The 22,773-nt window shown below is 45.0% G+C and overlaps 1 protein-coding gene and 1 long non-coding RNA gene across 10 annotated transcripts in view; one reads left to right on the top strand and one right to left on the bottom strand.

The window, feature by feature from the left end:
- Positions 1 to 10,543, bottom strand: part of FAM185A (family with sequence similarity 185 member A) — an 85,058-nt gene extending 74,515 nt beyond the window's left edge. The window contains exon 1 of the mRNA XM_073619600.1: positions 10,098 to 10,543. Within this exon, the coding sequence (XP_073475701.1) occupies positions 10,098 to 10,476 (379 nt within the window). The 5' untranslated portion in view covers positions 10,477 to 10,543. The remainder of the gene's footprint in view (positions 1 to 10,097) is intronic.
- LOC141131849 (uncharacterized) overlaps positions 10,073 to 22,773 on the top strand; it is a 45,114-nt gene continuing 32,413 nt past the window's right edge. For 6 of the 9 annotated variants that reach the window (XR_012242824.1, XR_012242819.1, XR_012242823.1 and 3 more), the window contains exons 1-6: positions 10,074 to 10,547; positions 19,837 to 19,969; positions 20,099 to 20,285; positions 20,404 to 20,434; positions 21,830 to 22,063; positions 22,175 to 22,281. This is a non-coding gene — a long non-coding RNA (uncharacterized lncRNA). Of the gene's footprint in view, positions 10,864 to 19,836; positions 19,970 to 20,098; positions 20,286 to 20,403; positions 20,435 to 21,829; positions 22,064 to 22,174; positions 22,282 to 22,773 lie in introns of all 9 variants that reach the window. The other 3 variants (XR_012242825.1, XR_012242820.1, XR_012242821.1) reach the window with 3 other exon arrangements.

Raw genomic sequence — 22,773 nt, 5'->3', positions numbered from 1 at the left:
AAAGTAGTGTAGTGTGAAAAAAATAGAGTAGACAGTTTTTGACAAGTCTTTTATTAAAAATATCTTCTTCCCCACTTCTTCCTCCGGTCTTCCTCCATCTTCTCTCGCATCTTTGTCCGGTGCTTCCTCTGCCCCCGTTCCCACTGACAACCCTCCTCCAATGCTGCGTCCCGCTGATTTGTCTGCGCTGATGTCAAGCATGTCTTAGATAACAATGGGGGCGGGGCCATCAGATGATGCCATCCGGAGGCCTTGCCCCCTTGTGACATCACCGCCCGGGCATGATGGGTCCGTGATGTCACAAGGGGACAGGGCCTCCGGATGGCATCATCTGATGGCCACGCCCCCATTTTTATCTAAGACATTGTCGCGGACAGATCAGTGGGACGCAGCATTGGAGGAGGGTCGGTGGCGGCAGAGGAAGAACACCAGGCAAAGAAGACAGGAGAAAGAAGAGCGGAAGAAGAAGCGGGAGAAGGAGAAGCGCGGAGGATGGAGACGAGGGATTAAGATGTGGGAGAAGATGGAGGAAGAAGAAGATATTTTTATTAAAAGACTTGTCAAAAAAAAAAAAAAAAACTGTATACTGTATTTAACACCACACTTTTTTTGGTGAATGGGTAGGAGTACCCGATACTCATTTACTCATTCAAATGGGGGGGGGGGGGGGTCAGGATCTGAGGGTTCCCTTGTTAAAGTGGGCTTCCAGATTCCGATAAGCCCCCCCGCTCGCAGACCCCGACAACCACCGGGGAAGGGTTGTCAGGAAGAGGCCCCCCGTCCCAAAGTACCCACACCCCCCCATGTTGAGGGCATGTGGCCTAGTATGGTTCAGGAAGGGGGGGGGGGGGGCGCTCGCTTGACCCTCCCTTTCCTGACCTGCCGGGCTGCATGCTCGGATAAGGGTCTGGTATGGATTTTGGGGGGGACCCCACACCATTTTTTAAAAAAAGATTTTGGTGTGGGGGTCCCCTCTGAATCCATACTAGACCCAAGGGCCTGGTATGGACCTGGGGGGGACCCCACACATTTTTTTTTTGTTTTTTTTCACAATTTATTTTAACCAGCAATTCTTCTTTTACATTCAGCGGGGAAGCCTGCTGACAGACGATTACTCATCGGTTGTTAAGGATGCGGTGGACGGCTTCCTGGCCCCCTCTTTAGCAATCAGCTATATACAGTGTAAAAAAAAAAACAAACAAAAAAGAAAAAAAATGCAATTCGCGTCAAAATCGTGGTAAAAACACGTGTCCAAAAAAGCGGCAAGCACTGCAGAAACGCTCAAAAGCAGCATGCACAGATGTGAATCGAGCCATAGTCTGTAGGATTCAATATTGAGTTGACCCACCCTTTGCAGCTATAACAGCTTCAATTCTTCTGGAAAGGCTGTGCACAATGTTTAGGAGTGTATCTATGGGAATGTCTGATCATTCTTCCAGAAGCGGAATTGTGAGGTCAGGCACTAATGTGGACGAGAAGGCCTGGCTTGCAGTCTGCGCTCTAATTCATCCCAAAAGGTGTTGTATCGGGGTTGAGGTCAGGACTCTGTGCAGGCCAGTCAAGTTCCTCAACCCCAAATTCGCTCATCCATGTCTTTATGGACCTTGATTTGTGCACTGATGCGCAGTCATGTTGGAACAGGAAGTGGTCACCCCCAAAATGTTCCCACAAAGTTGGGAGCTTGAAATTGGCCAAAATGTCTTGGTATGCTGACGCCTTAAGAGTTTTCTTCACTGGAAATAAGGGGTCAAGCTCAACCCCTGAAAAACAACCCCACACCATTATCCCCCTCCACCAAATCCTAGAGCTGAAGCTGTTATAGCTGCAAAGGGTGGGCCAACTCAAGATTGAACCCTACGGATTAAGACTGGGATGCCATTAAAGTCCATGTAAAGGCAGGCGTCTCCATACTTTTGATACTATAGTGTGTAATGTTTTTATATATATATATTATATATATATAAAATTTATATTATCTCACAAAAGTGAGTACACCCCTCACATATTTTATTATATCTTTTCATGTCACAACACTGAAGAAATGACACTTTGCTACAATGTAAAGTAGTGTGTTCAGCTTGTATAACAGTGTAAATTTGCTGTTCTCTCAAAATAACTCAACACACAGCCATTAATGTCTAAACCGCTGGCAACAAAAGTGAGTACACCCCTAAGTGAAAATGTCCAAATTGACCCCAAAGTGTCAATATTTTGTGTTGCCACAATTATTTTCCAGCATTGCCTGAACCCTCTTGGGCATGGAGTTCACCAGAGCTTCACCGGTTGCCACTGGAGTCCTCTTCCACTCCTCCATGACGACATCACAGAGCTGGTGGATGTAATGCCCTGTACACACGGTCGGATTTTCCAACGGAAAATGTGTGATAGGACCTTGTTGTCGGAAATTCCGACCGTGTATGGGCTCCATCACACATTTTCCATCGGAATTTCCGACACACAAAGTTTGAGAGCTTGCTATAAAATTTTCCGACAACAAAATCCGTTGTCGGAAATTCCGATCGTGTGTACACAAATCCGACGCACAAAGTGCCACGCATGCTCAGAATAAATTAAGAGACGAAAGCTATTGGCTACTGCCCCATTTATAGTCCTGACGTATGTGTTTTACGTCACCGCGTTCAGAACGATCGGATTTTCCGACAAATTTGCGTGACCGTGTGTAAGCAAGACAAGTTTGAACCAACATCTGTCGGAAAAAATCCATGGATTTTGTTGTCGGAATGTCCGATCAATGTCCGACCGTGTGTACAGGGCATTAGAGTTAGAGACCTTGTGCTCTTCCACTTTACGTTTGAGGATGCCCCACAGATACTCAATAGGGTTTAGGTCTGGAGACATACTTGGCCAGTCCATCACCTTTACCCTCAGCTTCGTTAGCAAGACAGTGGTCGTCTTTGAGGTGTGTTTGGGGGTCGTTTTCATGTTGGGATACTGCCCTGCGGCCCAGTCTCCAAAGGGAGGGGATCATTGCTCTGCTTCAGTATGTCACAGTACATGTTGGCATTCATGGTTCCCTCAATGAACTGTAGTTCCCCAGTGCCGGCAGCACTCATGCAGCCCCAGACAATAACACTCCCACCACCATGCTTGACTGTAGGCAAGAAACATTTGTCTTTGTACTCCTCAACTGGTTGACGCCACACCTTCTTGACACCATCTGAACCAAATAAGTTTATCTTGGTTTCATCAGACCACAGGACATGGTTCCAGTAATCCTTGGCCTTAGTCTGCTTGTCTTCAGCAAACTGTTTGCAGGCTTTCTTGTGCATCATCTTTAGAAGAGGCTTCCTTCTGGGATGACGGCCATGCAGACCAATTTGATGCAGTGTGCGACGTATGGTGTGAGCACTGACAGGCTGACCCCCCACCCCCTTCAACCTCTGCAGCAATGCTGGTAGCACTCATACAACCTCTGGATTTGACACTGAGCACGTGCACTCAACTTCTTTGGTCGACCATGGCGAGGCCTGTTCTGAGTGGAACCTGTCCTGTTAAACCACTGTATGGTCTTGGCCACCATGCTGCACAGTTTCAGGTTCTTGGCAATGTTCTTATAGCCTAGGCCAGCTTTATGTAAAGCAAAAATTCTTTTTTTCAGATCCTCAGAGAGTTATTTGCCATGAGGTGCCATGTTGAACTTCCAGTGACTAGTATGCGAGAGTGAGATTGATAACACCAAATTTAACACCTGAGACCTTGTAACACTAACGAGTCACATGACACCGGGGAGGGAAAATGGCCACTTGGGCCCAATGTGGACATTTTCACTTAAAGGTGTACTCACTTTTGTTGCCAGAGGTTTAGACATTAATGGCTGTGTGTTGAGTTATTTTGAAGGAACAACAAATTTACACTGTTATACAAGCTGTACACTCACTACTTTACATTGCAGCAAAGTGTAATTTCTCCAGTGTTGTCACATGAAAAGATAGAATAAAATATTTACAAAAATGTGAGGGGTGTACTCACTTTTGTGAGAATATATATTTATACACACACACACACACACACACACATCCAAAAACATTGGCACCCCTGCATTTTTGTCAGATAATGAACCTCTTCACCCAGAAAACTGTTGCAATAACAAATATTTAGGCATTCTCATGTTTATTTCTTTTGTTTGTATTGGTAGGACACAAGACAGTGGAGAAACAAAAAGCCAAATCTGACACATTCCACACAAAACTGCAAAAATGGACTGGACACAATTATTGACATCCTCAATTTAATATTTGGTAGCAAACCTCTTTGAAAAGATAACTGAAATCAATTGCTTCCTGTAACCATCAGTGAGTTTCTTACATGTCTACTGGAATTTTGAACCACTCTTTTGCCAACTGCTCCAGGTCTCACAGATTGGAAAGGTTCCTTTTCCCAACTGCCGTTTTGAGATCTCTCCACAGATGTGGGATTCAGATATGGACTTATCGCTGGCCAGTTTAGTACTGTGCAGCATTTTGTCTTAAACCATTTCTGGGTGCTTTGGGTCATTGTCCTGCTGCAAGACCCATCACCTCTGACGGGGAGACCCAACTTTCTGACACTGGGCCCTACATTACACCACAGACTTCATTTCCACGATTTTATGTGCGACAGTTGACTACAGTTATACTATTATGCAGACCACTCCCGTCATTCTTCATCCACTGTGGTGTACCTCTAGTGCTTGGCGCCAGTAACTGTCGTCATATCTGCGAGACAAACAAAAAGGCTCGTGGGATGAGTAGCCCTTGAGATTGGCAATTCCGTTATGTGGCAGTACACTGGACTACATGTCCCAGGGATCCTTGGTGCAACAAGAGAGTTCTTAATTAGTAAAAAAAAAACCCAGCGGATTGAGGGCTTGAGACCTTGAGACCTCAAGGCTGATACACAGACCAGACATATGCTGTTACCCGGCCAGGAGTCACGCTGCAGAGGTGAGACATTGGAGTCTCCTCTCCTCCGCCCGTGGATGACCAGGGAGATACCGTATCCTGAGACGGGGATCATTTCATTTTCTACACGCTGGTACCCCTGCAGGGGGATAGCGCTCTGGTGAGTGGAAACACATAAGGGGAGCACAGTCACTTTTGCCAGCACCGTTTTGAAGATTTGTCATCCACTGAAGAAAGCACAAAGTTACTTTATATGAACACTATTTTAATTTTATATATCTTTCATATTTTTTCACCATTTTTTACTGTTTATTCTAATGAACACTGCTTTTTTATTTTTATTATCCTTTTTTAACTAGAAATACCTTTGGGTATCAGTGGTTTGCACTTCATATGGACTAATTGTTGTTTAGATATTGCACATATCTTATTTTTAAGGTTTTGGATATTATTTTGCACAGTTTATTCAGCGTATATGCTTTTTTCTTGCAACAGTGTTGCTTTGACATCATACCAGCTGATGCGATCTCATTATTGATTGTTTATGGTGCACATAACTTCACCACTTATTTTATATTTTCTATTTTCTTGCACTATTTAAGCATATGTCACTTTTAACACGTGGCAGGCATCACTTGATTTTTGTTGTTTGTACACCTTATGCACTTGGCCATACACAGATTTGGTAAATTGGTGGTAATAATACATTCGCAGGCATATACACTTATATATTCTTTATTATTACAGCGCCAATTCCCTTTTTCTCACGTTCATACATTTCTATGAGGTTCCACCTAGGTGGAACCTTTCTAGAGGGAGGCAGCAGTCATTTATTCCTAAGCGCGGATCTCTTTGATATATTTTTTGCAGGTCCTTGCTGTTCGCCTTCCTGAAGGACGTCTATCCCAGGGTCGCTGTCCCAGAGGCATCTATCCGGTCCAATCATTGATGAGAGGGCAATAGCCTACCATTTGCAATCCTTCTTTGGTCACTTGATTTGAACACTGTACATAGACACCTTTACCTAAAACCATTTCAAGGAGTATCACTGATCTGCTTAAGCCATTGTCCTTCCCATCACTGAGCCTTATTGGATATAACTTAATGAGCTCTGACTGCCAGTGAAGAATATCAGGCCTGCATCTTGGACATTGCGATTATTACTATTGAAAGGGCCCATAGCTTATCCCTGTTCTGTCTGGTCTCTCATTAGGATATAAAAGGTTGAATAGGCTGGCCTGGGATCCCCTCTTTAGTGTGGTGACAATCTGCTTTGAATAGCTAACCTTTTACAGGTCATGCTCCAGATGGTATTTCATTGTATATACATGTATATTGTGCTCCTGAGCTGTTAAACTGTTTTGAGCTGTCTTGTTTGGGGAGTTCCTCTCCCGAGTTTGGGCTGTTATCCAGAACTCGGCTAATCAACTACCCGCTCATATATACATATATCTCTGTTTAGTTCAGTAAAGCTGAGATAATATAAACATATTTGACTGGTGTGAAGTGTCAATTAAAGGTGCTTCCAGGACATGTCTGAACCCAGAGTGCCAGGTGGTTTGGAATGTTCACAGGGTCAGGGCGATGCAGACGAACAGGTAAATCCAAGCAGCCCTCAAGGGGGCCGTGCTACATACAGTATATAACAAGTGCAGAGCCGTTCTCTGCTCAGAGCTGTCAAAAAGAAAAAAAAAAATGCCAGCAAATGTTTATCAACATTGCTCAGTGCTGAGAGATAACTATAAACAATGTATCATTTAGTTCTTTAAGATCAAAGGGATAAACTTCCATCTGTAAATTGGGTCAGTTTAAGCACTTAAAAGAGAAGTATCGGAATTTGAATTTTTTTCCCCCATAATCATACTTACCTAGGTTGATGCTGCATCTGTCCCCCGCCGTCTCTGCACTGAGAACCGAGCGATCGAACATCGCTTATGGCTCGTTTCTCTCAGCTCCCTGAGCAGAGAGATGCTGCTTGTCAATCAGCAGCTCTCCTGCTCTGCTCCTCCACACTCATTGGAGCGCTGAGCAGCCATCTCAGTGGCTCACTGAGAGGCTGAGACGGCCATCAGTCCAGGCACCTGGCGGATCCAGACTCCCAGAGTCGGGATGATGTGGTGCCTGGACTGATCTAGGTGACGTCAGCTGAGAGCAGACTTCAGACCACTCTCTGCTGAAAACGGGTCACAGGAGTGCAAAATGTATTGCACTCCTGTGACCCTTAGGAGAAGCCCAGCCAAACAAGCTCAGGCTAGACTTCTCCTTTAAAGACTAAAATGGGGTACACACTATAAGAAAATCGGGCAAATGTTCCTCCAATTTTTCTCAATGTTTCACAGCAAATTGGAACCGATGAACGAAAATTTGTATGAATATTCTCACGAAAATTCTTGTACGACAAAGGCTTCTTTTTGTTGTTTATTTTTTCTGATCATGCGCAGTCTTATCTTTTCAGATTTTTCGGTGTACGAAAATCGTTCCTTCTGTTCCCATGAGAAAAATTTTGGAGTTTGTCCCTTTGGGAATTTTCGGACAAAAAGTCGGAAGTTGTATATACACTATGCGAAAATCGTACGAAAATTCTTTGGACGAAAATGTTTGCCCGATTTTCTTAAAGTGTGTACATGCCTAAAGCCTCGTACACACGGTATGATTTTTGGACAACTGAGCGTGTGATTTGTGTCAAAAGGGCATGTGTCTTGCATACGAACGGTACACAATTGTCATGACAAAAACACGAATGTAGTGACGTACTATGAGGAATTTCAGCTCGAGTGCCACCCTTTGGGCCCTTTCTGCTAATTTTGTGTTTGGTGAGCATTGATTCCCAGCATGTGTGTTTGTACTTTCGAATTTTGTGTGACGGATTTGTATACTGACCATACGAAAATCAGACGTCAAAACGTTGTCCGCCGAAAATTTACTAGCCTGTCATCCAACATTTGTTGGCGGAAAAATTGGACAACAATTACCAAAAGGAGCGTGCTAACAGTAAGATTTTAGGACAACAGTCCGTCAGATAATCCTCTGCCAACCATCGTACCGTGTATACGAGGCTTTAGACCCCATACACACTATTAGATTTTCTGCAGATTTTGTCTTCAGATTTACCAAAACCATGTAATATGAGGTCAAACCTTAATGCCCCGTACACACAGTCGGATTTTCCGACGGAAAATGTGTGATAGGACCTTATTGTCGGAAATTCCGACCGTGTGTAGGCTCCATCACACATTTTCCATCGGATTTTCCGACACACACAAAGTTTGAGAGCAGGATATAAAATTTTCCGACAACAAAATCCGTTGTCAGAAATTCCGATCGTATGTACACAAATCCAACGGACAAAGTGCCACGCATGCTCAGAATAAATAAAGAGATGAAAGCTATTGGCCATTGCCCGACGTACGCGTTTTACAGCACCGCGTTCAGAACGATCGGATTTTCCGACAACTTTGTGTGATCGTGTGTATGCAAGACAAGTTTGAGCCAACATCCGTCGGAAAAAATCCTAGGATTTTGTTGTCGGAAAGTCCGAACAAAGTCCGACCGTGTGCATGCGGCATTAGAGTTTCAATTTGTATGTAATCAGGCAGGCCCTTGCACTACATGGTTTTAGTAAATCTGAAGAAAAAAAAATCTGTAGAAAATTTAATAGTGTGTATGGGATCTAAAGCCTTTTTCAGACACTTGTTGCTTACAAGTAAAAATCAGTATTTTTTGCTAGAAAATTACTTAGAACCTCCAAACATTATAAATTTTTTTTTCTTTGCAGAGACCCTGGAGAATAAAGTGGCGGTCGTTGCAATATTTTATGTCACACTGTATTTGCGCATCGGTCCTTTAAACACATGTTTTTGGGAAAAAAAAAATATACTTCAATGAATTAAAAAAATAAATAAATAAAAAATAACAGTAAAGTTAGCCCAATTTTTTTGTATAATGTGAAAGATTATGTTGCGCAGAGAATCGTGATCTTTATTCTAAGCAAAAAAATTGTGATTCTCATTTTATCCAGAATCGTGCAGCTCTAGTTGCCGGTGTGATTTTTTATATTGTCAGCACCCATTAAATTGATACAGGCGAATTTAATTATAAACTACAGAAGCATCACAAACATGGGCTGGCCATAGATTATACAATTTTCTTGTACAACTTTCCTTCAGATTTACCAAAACCATATAATATGAGGTCAAACCTAAACACGTTCAATGTGCATACAATCAGGCAGGCCCTTGCACTACATAGTTGAAGGTAAATCGAAAGAAAATTAAATAAGAAAACTGTATGGTGTATGGCCAGCAATTTTTTTTTTTTACAATTTTGAGAAGGTGCCAATAATGTTGACCAGTCCATTTTTGGAGTTTTGCGTGGAATGCATCAGATTTAGCTTTTTGTTTCTCCACTTTCTTGTGTCATACCAATAAAAAACAAAAGAAAGAAACATGAGAATGCCTAAACATTTGTAATTGCAACAATTTTCTGGGCAAAGTGGTGCATTATAACAGAAATGCCTGGGCACACCCCAATCACCCTCTGTGGTGCAGATTCCCCTGCTGATATTTCAGCAAAGTTCCCCAACGGAGCTCCTAAAAAAAAAAAAAAAACTACCGACACCATCCACTGCCCTACTGACACCAACTCACACCCAGTGGCGTCCCGTTTATTTGGGATGCTGCCCCCCTAATCCATGCGCCCGGGACGCTAATCTACACGCCGGGCACAGGATGCATGGATTCCAATGGGGATTTTTTTTTTTGATTAGAGCCAAAGGCTCTAATTGGCTTTGAAAAAGGGTGGGCTTGGGGCACAGTGAGCCTACCCAGCTGTGTGACAATAGTAAATGGATAGTCGCTATTGTCTTCATGATTCTCCTACCGGCCAATCAGGAAGCGGGTGAGACCCGTTTCGCCAAGAGGAGAAGCGATCGATTTTGCCATCGCGCCAGAGGAGGAGGAGATGCAGGAAGGAGCTGAGGCTGCCTAGATGGGGTAAGTGCGGGGCGCCTTGTTTGCCCCCCAAAATATACAGCACCAGTCGCCCCCTCTCATAGGTGTGACTTGGTGTCAGTAGGGCAGTGAATGGTGTCAGTTGGAGGACTTTGGTGAAATATCAGCAGGAGAATTAGGACGTACCCAGGAACACCCCCGCGCACGCCTATGATATATATACACACAGCGCCCCCTCCCGGCGTACCGAAGCGGAGCGGGGTGGTGACCTCCACACAGCTGCGGCTGTCGATGTCCTGGGAGGTGATCTGGACCTGCTTGGCCTCCTCATCATAGCGGACATCGATGTTGTCCAGGTCCAGCCCCCGGTGTACATTGCGGTCCACCCCTCTCACCAGTACAAACACTCGGTCGGCGTCCGGGTAGGTGAGGGGGTCCTGAGGACGGACCCGGACATCACACGGCAGCTTCACCCTCAGGCTGCTCAGCGGGTTGACGATCAGAGTCCACTGCTTGAGGGGCTTATTGTGGGCCGTCCCGGTACTCCGGTGTCTGCAGGCTGCCCGCCCACTGACTCCCAACAACCGGCACCAAAAACGGCTACGAGAGACCAGAGACACCATCATCTCACTGTACCAGCCATGCAGACTCTGCAGCGCGGGGGCCGCCGGGAGTTGTAGTGAGAGGAGTGGAGGAGGTATATGGAATGTGCTGGGCGGGGAACTACATTTCCCACAATCCCTGGCCCCGGGTGAGGGACGTACTTGAGGGTGTATGTGTTTACTACTTGCTCTGGCCGTCAGAGGCTGCACTCTGAACTGTACTGTGTACCCGGGGCTAGAAACTTTCTATGCTGACTGCGAGAGTGTAAACAACACACTGGAACATCTACAGCCCATGGCCAACTACAGCTATCTATGGGCTCATTTATTACTATAGTAATGGCAGTGATGTATTCCGTATAGCTCATTGGCTGCTATCCATTCATGAAACCTCTGTGTCATTATCGGCAGGTTAGAAAGTCCCACACCTAATTCATGAAAGCTTTGCAACAGCTATGTTAAGGATTGTGTGACAGTTTCCGGTAGTTATGGGATCACTGTGTAGTAAAGAGCAGGGAATGTTTGCATGCAACACTCCTTCCCCCTGTCATTGGTTGTTTGGGACGCTGATGAGAGCACTGCTTTACTGGTTGCTAGGACGCTGATGAGAGCACCACTTCATTGGTTGCTAGGACGCTGATGAGAGCGCCGCTTCATTGGTTGCTAGGGCGCTGATGAGAGCACCGCTTTACTGGTTGCTAGGACGCTGATGGGAGCAGCGCTTCATTGGTTGCTAGGACGCTGATGAGAGCACTGCTTCATTGGTTGCTAGGGCGCTGATGAGAGCGCCGCTTCATTGGTTGCTAGGGCGCTGATGAGAGCGCCGCTTCATTGGTTGCTAGGGCGCTGATGAGAGCGCCGCTTCATTGGTTGCTAGGACGCTAATGAAAGCTCCGCGTCATTGGTTGCTGGGATGCTGATGAGAGCACCGCTTCATTGGTTGCTAGGATGCTATCACCTGCACAGCCAACAGCATGCTAGCAACCAGTGAAGCTATATAACAGCATCCTAGCAACCAAGGTTGTGACATGACATGAAAGCCTTGTGACAGCTCTGTTACCAGTTCTGACACGTGATAGATTTAGGTAGTTCTGGGGCCACTATGTAATAAAAAGCAGAACAAGTTTGCATGTGACACCCCGTCCTCCAATCACTGGTAGCTAGGATGCTGTCAGGAGCACAGCATCATTGGTTGCTAAGATGCTATCAGCTGGCAGCATGCTAGCAACCATTGAAACTATGGAGCCGACAAAGTCCTAGCAACCAAGGGCACTGTGCAACACTTTTCTGGCAGCACTGGCATATTGCATCTAATTGCTGAAAATCATTAATGTAGACGTACAGTAAATTCCATTCTCTTCACTTGTACCTACAAGTAAGCTTACAATTAGGCTTAGCTGTAGGTATAGCTGTAAGTGTCTCCTAAACATGCACCGCTTAGGGGATATTCACATCGGCAACAGCCGATGACGTCACCTGTCCATGCACAATGATGCTCTGCATTCAGTACACACAGTATGCCACTGAATTCAGTGCGCCATGTGAGGCTGGGGCTCCCGGGATGTCAACCATTCAAATGGCCAAGGCCCAGAAGGAAGACCGGGTGAAAATGGAAATGCCAGGGAATCTGTGCCAGTGCTAAGCTGAAGAGCTCCACGTGCAGGTAAGTATATCATAATGTGCTAGTATGCGGTGCATGCTAACACATTATAGCTTAGACCTTGCAGGACCCAATTCTTTTTTGGGAGGGGGGCTGGTTTACTACCACTTTAAGAGTTCTGACATGTGACTGATTTAGTTAGTTCTGGGGCTGCTGTGTAGTTAAAAGCAGAACATGTTTGCATGCGACACCACTTTCCCCTTCACTGGTTGCTAAGAAGCTGTCGGGAGTACAGCATCATTGGTTGTTAGGATGCTATCAGCTGCACAGCTGGCAGCGTGCTAGCAACCACTGATACTATGCAGCCGACAACATCCTAGCAACCAAGAGTGTTGTGCAGTCCAGGGGCTGAACATACACTGAGGGTGGAGCATGTAGTATAGACACTCTGGCCTCAGTGCTGCCAGCCCCCCATGTGATAAATGCATGTACATGTTTTTGACTTACATGAATCTGGCGCTAGTTGCAAAATTTTTTACGCTAACGTATAATAACTCGCTTTTGCTTGTCTATGAGATGCTTTATAAATTTCAGGGATTAAATTATGAGATAAAATAACTGTCTTTGAGCAAGTGCCGCACCAGAATCGTATTTATGTTGTGAAATTAACATTTTTCTGAGAAAATTTTCATGAGATAAAATAGTACATGGAGTTAAAATAACTCATCAGTCACTGCCTGATAAAGGGTCTTAGTACCCCTAAATGCCACACATTGTGTAGAATGAATAGCTTTGCTTTGAATTCTTGAGGAGCTGGTGAGATTTGATGACATAGATCTCGACTAAAGCTGGCCATACACCTATAGATTATCTGCAGATTTTCTATGGTTAGATGGAAAAAGTGCAACAGATTTCTCCATGTTCGCTAAACTGTGTGGATGGAGGAATCTCCCACTTTTTCCATCTAACCATAGAAAATCTGCAGATAATCTATAGGTGTATGGCCAGCTTTATACAGTACCAGACAATTTATTCACTGCAGCTTTCAAATCTGGCAGGTGATGCTCGGACACTTCCTGATAGAGACCAATTCCCTCCTCTTATGATGCAGTGTGGTGTCATATGATGGAGGAGGTCATCACAGTGCCTTCTTAGCTCTGACGCCAACTGACACCAGGTATTTTGTGGTGGCATCCATGGAAGATAGAAGGCCAAGGCGGTGATATGAAGGCGAATACATGGTGGTCTGGGGATGGACCTTAAAGCTGAACTCCAGGAAACTTGAAAATTCCCCCTTGACGCAGGGTTGTGCCTTAACTGCAAGAGTTGACTGCTCTAGGCAGTATGGAAAAGTAGATTTCCTTATCCAATCCTCCATGCTGCTAGGCCAGTCCCCACAGTTTCTTCTCTTCCATGATCCAGCGGTCTAGGGTCCTGGCATCCTCAAGACCAATGCAGGGTCTATAGCTGTAATTGGACATGAGGGCGCTGATGGACAGTCCACTGCCAGAGCGTGGAAGAGTGCAATCTGCCAAGGAAGCAAAAGATTGGGTAAGGAAAACTGCTTTTAGGGCTCCTTTATACTTGCAGCAAGGACTGGCACTCCTCTGAAACGCAATCTGCAATTGGGTTGCTTTTCAAAGGAGTTTCACAGGTAGTGAGGAGATGATCTGTCACCTTCTCACTGCCTGTTTTAGCCCCCTAACTGCCGAAGTGCCATGCCACAACCACCTGCATTGCAAGTGCTTGTGGGGCAGTTGCTCCATTCACTTGAATTGGCCGTGTTCAGCAGGCAGTCATAAAACACAGAGTGCAGAGGTCAGTAGTGAGGAGTGCAGGGGTCAGTTGTAAGCAATGCAGATGGTCAACAGTAAGTAACGCAGAGTTCAGAAGACTGTAGTATGCAATGTATGCAGTGCAGGGTCAGGAGTAAGTAACACAAAGTTCAGAGGTCAGGACTATGTAATGCAGAGTGCAGAGGTCAGTAGTATGTATCGCAGAGTGAAGGGGTCAGGAGAAAGTAAAGCAGACTTCAGAGGTCAGCGGTCTGTAGTAAATTACACCGAATTTAGCTGTCAGTAGTAAGTAATGCAGAGCCTAGGGATGGGTTTTATAGCTGAAATCCTGAAAACACACAGTGCATAGGTCAGTAGTATGTAACGCACATTACAGGGGTCAGTGGTGTGTTTAATGCACAGTTCAGGGATCAGTAGTATATGCGTTTTGCAGTCTATGGCACCCAGTTAGTATGCAATTTGCAGTCTATGGCACCCGGTTAGTATGCGTTTTGCCCTCTATGGCGCCCGGTTAGTATGCGATTTGCAGTCTATGGCACCCGGTTAGTATGCGATTTGCAGTCTATGGCACCCGGTTAGTATGCGATTTGCAGTCTATGGCGCCCAGTTAGTATGCGATCTGCAGTCTTTGGCGCCCGGTTAGTATGCAATCTGCAGTCTTTGGCACCCGGTTAGTATGCGAATTGCAGTCTTTGGCGCCCGGTTAGTATGCGATTTGCAGTCTATGGTGCCCGGTTAGTATGCGATTTGCAGTCTATGGCGCCCGGTTAGTATGCGATTTGCAGTCTTTGGCGCCCGGTTAGTATGCGATTTGCAGTCTTTGGCGCCTGGTTAGTATGCGATTTGCAGTCTTTGGCGCCCGGTTAGTATGCAATTTGCAGTCTTTGGCGCCCGGTTAGTATGCAATTTGCAGTCTTTGGCGCCCGGTTAGTATGCGATTTGCAGTCTATGGCGCCCGGTTAGTATGCGATTTGCAGTCTATGGCGCCCGGTTAGTATGCGATTTGCAGTCTATGGCGCCCGGTTAGTATGCGATTTGCAGTCTATGGCGCCCGGTTAGTATGCGATTTGCAGTCTTTGGCGCCCGGTTAGTATGCGATTTGCAGTTTATGGTGCCCATTAGTATGCGATTTGCAGTCTTTGGCGCCCGTTTAGTATGCGATTTGCAGTTTATGGTGCCCGTTAGTATGCGATTTGCAGTTTATGGTGCCCATTAGTATGCGATTTGCAGTCTATGGCGCCCGGTTAGTATGCGATTTGCAGTCTATGGTGCCCGGTTAGTATGTGATTTGCAGTTATGAACTCTATAAATTGAAACATCCAGCTCCAAGGTGATCTATGTACTGTGGTGCCCAGATTATATAAATTACAAGACGCAATCGGTGGCACCTAGTTACTAAACTGTTACTACTAGCGACACCCATCAGTATGAGTGATACATTGTCACCCCTCTAGGACAGCCCTGTACTGTGCCCTACTCTCTGGTACAGGAGCCTCACTGTGCCATCAATTGCCGCCACTATGCCATCAAACGCAGCCACTGTGCACATCTGTTTCTCCGACTGCTCTACTCTTTGCATGAGTCATCCTCACTCTTCCTCCTTACCCCAGACTCTTTCTATCCAGGGGAAGCGGATTTTGATAGCGAGCTGACTATTGCTATCGAGTCTGGATCCCCCTCCCAATACAGCTTCCACGGTATTTCAAGGGTTAAAAACACTTGTATATGGCTTCTCTGACTGCTCTACTCTTTGTATAAATCATCATCACTCTTCTTTCTTACCCCAGAACCTTTCTGTCCAGGGGAAGTGGATTTTGATAGTTAGCTGACTCTTGCTATCGGATCTGGTTCCCCCTCCCAATACAGCTTCCACGGTATTTCAGGGGTTAAAAACACTTGTGTATGGTTTCCCTGACTGCTCTACTCTTTGTATAAATCATCTTCACTCTTCCTTCTTACCCCAGACTCTTTCTGTCCAGGGGAAGTGGATTTTGATAGCGAGCTGACTATTGCTATCAAATCTGGTTCCCCCACCCAATATAGCTTCCATGGCATTTCAAGTGTTAAAAACACTTGTTTATGGCTTCTCAGACTGTTCTACTCTTTGTATAAATCATCCTCACTCTTCCTTCTTACCCTAGACCCTTTCTGTCCAGGTGAAGCGGATTTTGATGGGAAACTGTTTTCGGCACAACACCGGTGTTGTGCCGAGAATCGTTTCCCATCGAAATCTGTTTGCCCTGGCTCTCGGCTGAGATTGGAACTCCGCCTCTCCAGCCCTCTGCACTGCGGCTCCTCCTACTCTAGCCCGAATGCTAACCATCCTTCTACCGCCCCTGCCCCCATGCGCGTCCCCGGTTTTCTGGGGAAACCTATTTCGGTATAGACACTGGAAGTTCTCCCCACGGTCCCTATTTATATGTCATCATTATCAGTCCGACAATATTACCTGGAAGAATGAAGACTCTCCTATTATTATTATTACTCCTCCCACATATTATATTATCTTACCCCCGCCTATTATTTATTGTTAACCCTCCTATTATTTTACATTATTTATTATTACCCCTCCTAATATTTTATATTTTTTCTTGTTAGCCCTGCAATTATCTTATATTATGTATACTTACCCCTCCTATTATTTTATAATATTTATTGTTAACCCCCTATTATTTTACATTATTTATTACCCCTCCAATTTTCTCCATTACATCAGTGTAGCCAGCGGAGTTCTCCCTTACCTCAGTGTTCCCTGCAGAGTTCTCCCTTACCTCAGTGTTCCCTGCGGAGTTCTCCCTTACCTCAGTGTTCCCTGCGGAGTTCTCCCTTACCTCAGTGTTCCCTGCGGAGTTCTCCCTTACCTCAGTGTTCCCTGCGGAGTTCTCCCTTACCTCAGTGTTCCCTGCGGAGTTCTCCCTTACCTCAGTGTTCCCTGCGGAGTTCTCCCTTACCTCAGTGTTCCCTGCGGAGTTCTCCCTTACCTCAGTGTTCCCTGCGGAGTTCTCCCTTACCTCAGTGTTCCCTGCGGAGTTCTCCCTTACCTCAGTGTTCCCTGCGGAGTTCTCCCTTACCTCAGTGTTCCCTGCGGAGTTCTCCCTTACCTCAGTGTTCCCTGCGGAGTTCTCCCTTACCTCAGTGTTCCCTGCGGAGTTCTCCCTTACCTCAGTGTTCCCTGCGGAGTTCTCCCTTACCTCAGTGTTCCCTGCGGAGTTCTCCCTTACCTCAGTGTTCCCTGCGGAGTTCTCCCTTACCTCAGTGTTCCCTGCGGAGTTCTCCCTTACCTCAGTGTTCCCTGCAGAGTTCTCCCTTACCTCAGTGTTCCCTGCAGAGTTCTCCCTTACCTCAGTGTTCCCTGCAGAGTTCTCCCTTACCTCAGTGTTCCCTGCAGAGTTCTCCCTTACCTCAGTGTTCCCTGCGGAGTTCTCCCTTACCTCAGTGTTCCCTGCGGAGTTCTCCCTTACCTCAGTGTTCCCTGCGGAGTTCTCCCTTACCTCAGTGTTGAGATGCACAGAGAGCAAGGCAGAATCTTAAATTTAAATTCTCTTTGCGCGCTCCTCGTGGCATGCCTGTCTTCGAAAAATGCATCCGCCGAGCTGCGCATACCCAGTCGATACGTCACGCCAGCTGATCGGGATATCAGTTGGAGTGATGTGACGTACTGCGCATGCGCAGTGTGTAGTATGCATTTTTTAATGGGAGGCATTATTCAACAGAACACCAGCCAAGGCTTGTGTGCTTGGCCTGGGCAGGGCCGTCTTTACCGCAGGGCAAATTGGGCAGCTGCCCAGTGCCCTTTCACTGTTTGGGGCCCAAAGCAGAGCTGCCCCTTAAGCCCATGCGCTGTCCGCAAATCGGCGCTGAAAATCCCACACTCTGTCACAGACAGACATCAACCGGCATCAGCTCAGCAGCAAGCACACACAGTGCAGCAAGCAGTTCCAGCATGAAGGTGCGGGTGGGCGGGGCCTTGAGCTCCACTGACTCTCTGGCCCCGCCCCTTGCTATGCTGCCTGCAAGCGTGTGTACGTGATCGGACTCGGAGGAGCGCGGAGGCCTCGGAAGAAGGAGTCAGACCGCGGCGCGGATTCGGAGCTATGCTGTCCAGGAGGACAAGGTAGGTATTTTTTCTCCTCCCCTGTCACCCATGCCGCACCCCATGTGTAGAACTGGAACAGACTAGAAATTTTTAAAATTTGATGGGCACAGTGGCAGCGTTTGATGGGCACAGTGGCTGCAATTGATTTTTTTTCAAAACATTTTTGTGCCCCCCCCAAAAGTTTTGAGCACCAGCCGCCGAGTGAGGCTGTGGCTGTATTTTTTATTACAGAGCACACAGCATTACAACACATAGATAGCATTAGTGTATTTAATTGCTTGATGGGCTTATTTTGGGCCTGGCTGGTTCACATGTATGTGTTTTGGCGGCCCACATTTGCACAGGCACAGCAGCCTATTCATTTGAATGGGCAGCCATGCCTGTGTTTCCTGCAAAAAAAAAATGTGCATGCATCATGTAATAGGCTGCGCACACCTATGCCCATCAAGCAGTGAGATACAGCACTGTCTGTCCATTCTGCTTTTGCACCATGTGACTTGCCTGCAGTTCCTGCAACTGCAAACTTGCTGCGTTTTTAGATGTTTAGGCCACACTTTTAAAAACACAGTGCGTTTGTGTGTGCAGGAACTGCAGGTAAGTTGCATTGGTGCAAAAGCAGAATGGATTTCAAGGCCACTGCATTTTTAAAATGCTGCATGCACTTTTTTTCTGCACGAAACAAAAGCATGGCAGCCCAATGAGCTGCTGTGCCTGCGCAAATGTGGGCTGCCAAAACACCTACATGTGAATGTATGATGTGAAAATGTCTGCAATGTAATGGAGCGCTGTGACATGAAAGGGAACTAAGGACACCGTGGGACTGTTGTGAAGGGGGTCTGCAAAGTTTTTCTTTTTAGATAGTTCTATGTGTGTGTCTGGTTTTTGAGATGTTTTGTTGAAGAGCAAAATTACATTGGGGGCCCAAAAAAAAAGTTTGTCCAGGGCCCAAACCATATTAAAGACGGCCCTGGGCCTGGGCTGAGGGAGGCTCTGACTGACATCTCGCTGCTCCGCCTCTGCACCTCTCCAGTGTCCAGACATGTCTGGACTTGTCCAGCTGCAGCTTCCAGGACAGGAAACAGTATCATTGATAGCAGAGCAGAAGGGAGTGGTCCGCCCACCGACCAATCCATTGCATTTACATTGGCTCCGCCCCTTTCCAGTGGTTTATGCCTTTGGTCATGTCTTGACCAGACAGAGCCAGCCACAGCTTCCAGGAGAGTAGACAGCAGCATTGGGAGCAGTCTGTTTCATTCTCATTGGCTCTGCCCCTTGACTGTGCTTCCAGCCCTTGTTTGCTGCTTGGGGAAGGAGCTGGGTGCTGTTAGCTGCCACTGACCTGCCTGTGCCACGTGAAGTGTTCCAGACTTCCACTCCAGGTCACCAGGTGAGTGCCTCAGTGTGGCTGTGTGTCTGGCTGTGTGTTCAGGTCTGGATGTGAACTTCAACCAAGGACCAAGTTCAGGGCTGTCAGAACAGTTTGAGCTCAATATTTATTTCTGTTCTGGAGTCCCACTTTTATAAACTCATATTGTCACCAGTGATGCTTTCACCCTTGCATACCTCTCAACACTAGATGTAAAATAGGTGAAATTTTGATCTCTAACTAAACTCTATACTGCCATTCTAAATATAAGCACAGTGGTCCTGATGGACTTTTTTTTTTGCTCTTGATGTCCTAACATTAAAACATAACTGAATGTATAATGGAGTCACTCTTTAACTCCAGAGTTGAAAATATTATTATAATAATTATATATAATTATTATATATAATTATTATAATATATTATAATTATAATAACTATTATATAATTATTGACTATGCATTCTACTATGTATTGTGTCCTTCGTTAGTCCTTTAATGTAAATCTTAGTGTTTTTATTTTATAGATAATTTTCTAGAATATGGATCCAGAAATGTACCAAGAAATTCTAAATTACAAACTAAACAAGTGTCCTTCGGGTATAACCAATTCTGCGAAATATACAATTCGTAGAAGAGCTATACAGTTTGAAATCAAAGGTATCTACATTAAATTAATATTGTTAATATAATTATTTTATAATTTTTGTAAAGAAAACATGTTTATTTGTATCCATTATCATTTTTTATTTTTTGTTATAAATATTTTTTACTCTTTTTTTATAATAGAAGGTGTGCTTTATCGCACTCTCACAAATAAAGATGGCATTGTGAAATACACCAAAGTAGTGACCAGTGTGAAGGAGGCTGATGACATTTTTAGAGACGTTCATTGCAGTCCGCATGGGGCACACTGCGGTATGATTAAAACGAGAGAAGCCATTGGCCTGGAATGACTGTTGATATTGATAAATGGGTAACCATTTTTTATTTGATAAGGCTATTTTGTTTGTTTGCATTATGACTTTTTATGTATATATATATACATATATATATTATAATGATTTTATCAGCATTTATTTTTTTTTCTTCAGGTGTTAGAATGTCAGGAGTGCCAAAAAGAAGGTACTGAAATAAAAGCAAAGCCAGAACACCAGCCAATTAATGTAAATTTATTTATATATAACACTAACACACACACACGTGGTGTGTGAAGTGGAATCTGAGGATGCCGTTACCCAGAGCGGCTCTTCTACAGGGGATCAAAATACAGTCAGGAGGTAACTGGGGCAACTGCATCTCATGGTTTTTACACTATCGGAGCGTGGAGTCACCAAGGCGTTCCTTCAGATTCTCCAACATGCTGTTCTGTGCATGCACAGAATAGAGCCAGTTAGCAGGAGATCCAGACAGGGTGCTGACACATAGCCCCTCACCCTTCACGTATTCCCCTCATGCTAGGATGAGCTCAGGTTCTCCAGAAGGCTAATGGCAAGGCACCAAGCATGCTGGGTATAAGTGCATGGTGTAGGCCGTGTGCTATTACACTGTTTGGATCCCGTTCTGTTTGGGGGGTCCATGGATCCCCATGGTGATATCTCCCAACCAGCAGTTGGAGAATATAAAGCAAAACAGACGCCGTTAATTTAAGATGGCCTTTGGCAGTGAAAATACTATTGGGCGACCATCTTGTTTATGGGCGCTAGATGCTTTATGCTTTAAGAATATCCACGCAGTACTTTATGTGCCCATAAACAAGATGGCTGCTGGTAGTACTTTCATTCCCGGCAGCCATCTTGTTTTATCATCCTGGCAAACATTTTATGCATTGGGGCTTTTTGCTCCTGTCGGCAAAATGCCATAGTACGCCACTAATGCACACACATAGGATTTTGTTTCATTAAATTACATAAAATGGGCATACTTTCTGGTTTATACCTATAAACCAGAATGCAGATCCCAGCACGCACAGCCAAACCAAATACATGTTAGTTCTGGGGCCTGCATTTTGGCTTGTACCAATAAACAAACATTTTGATAGCCGTAACAGCCTTTTAAGGGTTCAGCTGCCTTCTCTTTGCTTTCCCTGACTACTACACACATAGCTACAATATTCTCACTGTTCCATCTCTCCCCTGACTATGGCATTTCAAGAGTTAAGATCAATTGCATATGGTTTCCCTGCTCTACTCTTTGCATAGACCCCTTGAAATGCTGTGGAAGTCATACTGAGGGGGGGGGGGGGGGGCTAAATATCATAATCCCTTTTAGTCTGTGATTCTAAAACAGAGGTGCTTAACCCACATTGCCTTCTGGACCCTTAATTGAAGCCCTTTAATGTGAAGCCTCTGTACAATAGATTTTAAAAAATATATATATAATAGCATAAACTATAGTTTATTATCAACACTAGTGACATTTATCAGTTAAGCACCACAGCTCATCTGATATTGTATATATTACATATATTTTTTTCTCTTTTATTGAAAATTGCATTTACTTTTATTTTGTTTTACATAGGTGACAGAACCCTGGGAGCTAGTAGGAATGGACTTGATTGGAAAGTGAAGAACAACTACAGATGGAAATCAGTATATATGTACAATGATAGATTATTTTACAAAATGGTCTATTGCATTCCCGTTAAAAACCAAATCTGCATCCAAAGTTGTGCAGTGCATAATTAAATTATTTTACTTATTCGGTGCACCTAAACGTATTCTCACTGACCAGGGCAAGGAATTTTGTAATAAGGTACCTTTACATCTTATGATCGACATTTGTTTGCTATGTGTTCCACAAAATTATCTCATATGTATATAATTTTTATATATGTGCCTTTGCTTTTTCCACCCCTGGTTTTAGTAAAATAAAGAGATTACCGACCTTCTTCAAATAAGGCGAAGCTACACGTCTGCATACCATCCGCAAACTAATGGTTTAGTGGAAAGACTAAATGGAAGCATTCAAAGGTATGTTTGCGGTTTTCATCTCAGTAAATTTCCTCAAGAAACTAGATTGTACATGTACACTGCATTTAGATAGAGATTAGTTTTGTATTTCATTATTTTTATAATTCTTTCATTTTTATCTTTTATAAACTTATTTTTATTACAATTATTATTGCAGTCACACCCCCCCCCCCCCAGCCCCCCTGCGTTGCTTTCCCCCCGCTCTTGTCGGCTCTTCAGTGGATGATTGATAGCAGCGCAGCCATTGGCTCCCACTGCTGTCATTCACATCCAATGACGCGGCCGTTGGGGGCGGGGCCAAGTCATACAATTGGCGGACATGGACGCTGATTTTATAGCATGGGAGCGCGCCCGCAAGCTAACCCCCTTGGGAGAGCGCTTCCCACAGGGGGTTAGCTCTTGCGGGGAGGAGCCGCCGTGGGACCCCAGAAGAGGACGATCAGGGCCACTCTGTGCAAAATGAACTGCACAGTGGAGGTAATTATGACGTGT

Source organism: Aquarana catesbeiana, linkage group LG03 (assembly GCF_042186555.1).
Source record: "Aquarana catesbeiana isolate 2022-GZ linkage group LG03, ASM4218655v1, whole genome shotgun sequence".
Lineage (NCBI taxonomy): Eukaryota > Metazoa > Chordata > Amphibia > Anura > Ranidae > Aquarana > Aquarana catesbeiana.
Note: the sequence above shows the minus strand (reverse complement) of the source record. Positions and strands in the feature narration are given on the sequence as shown.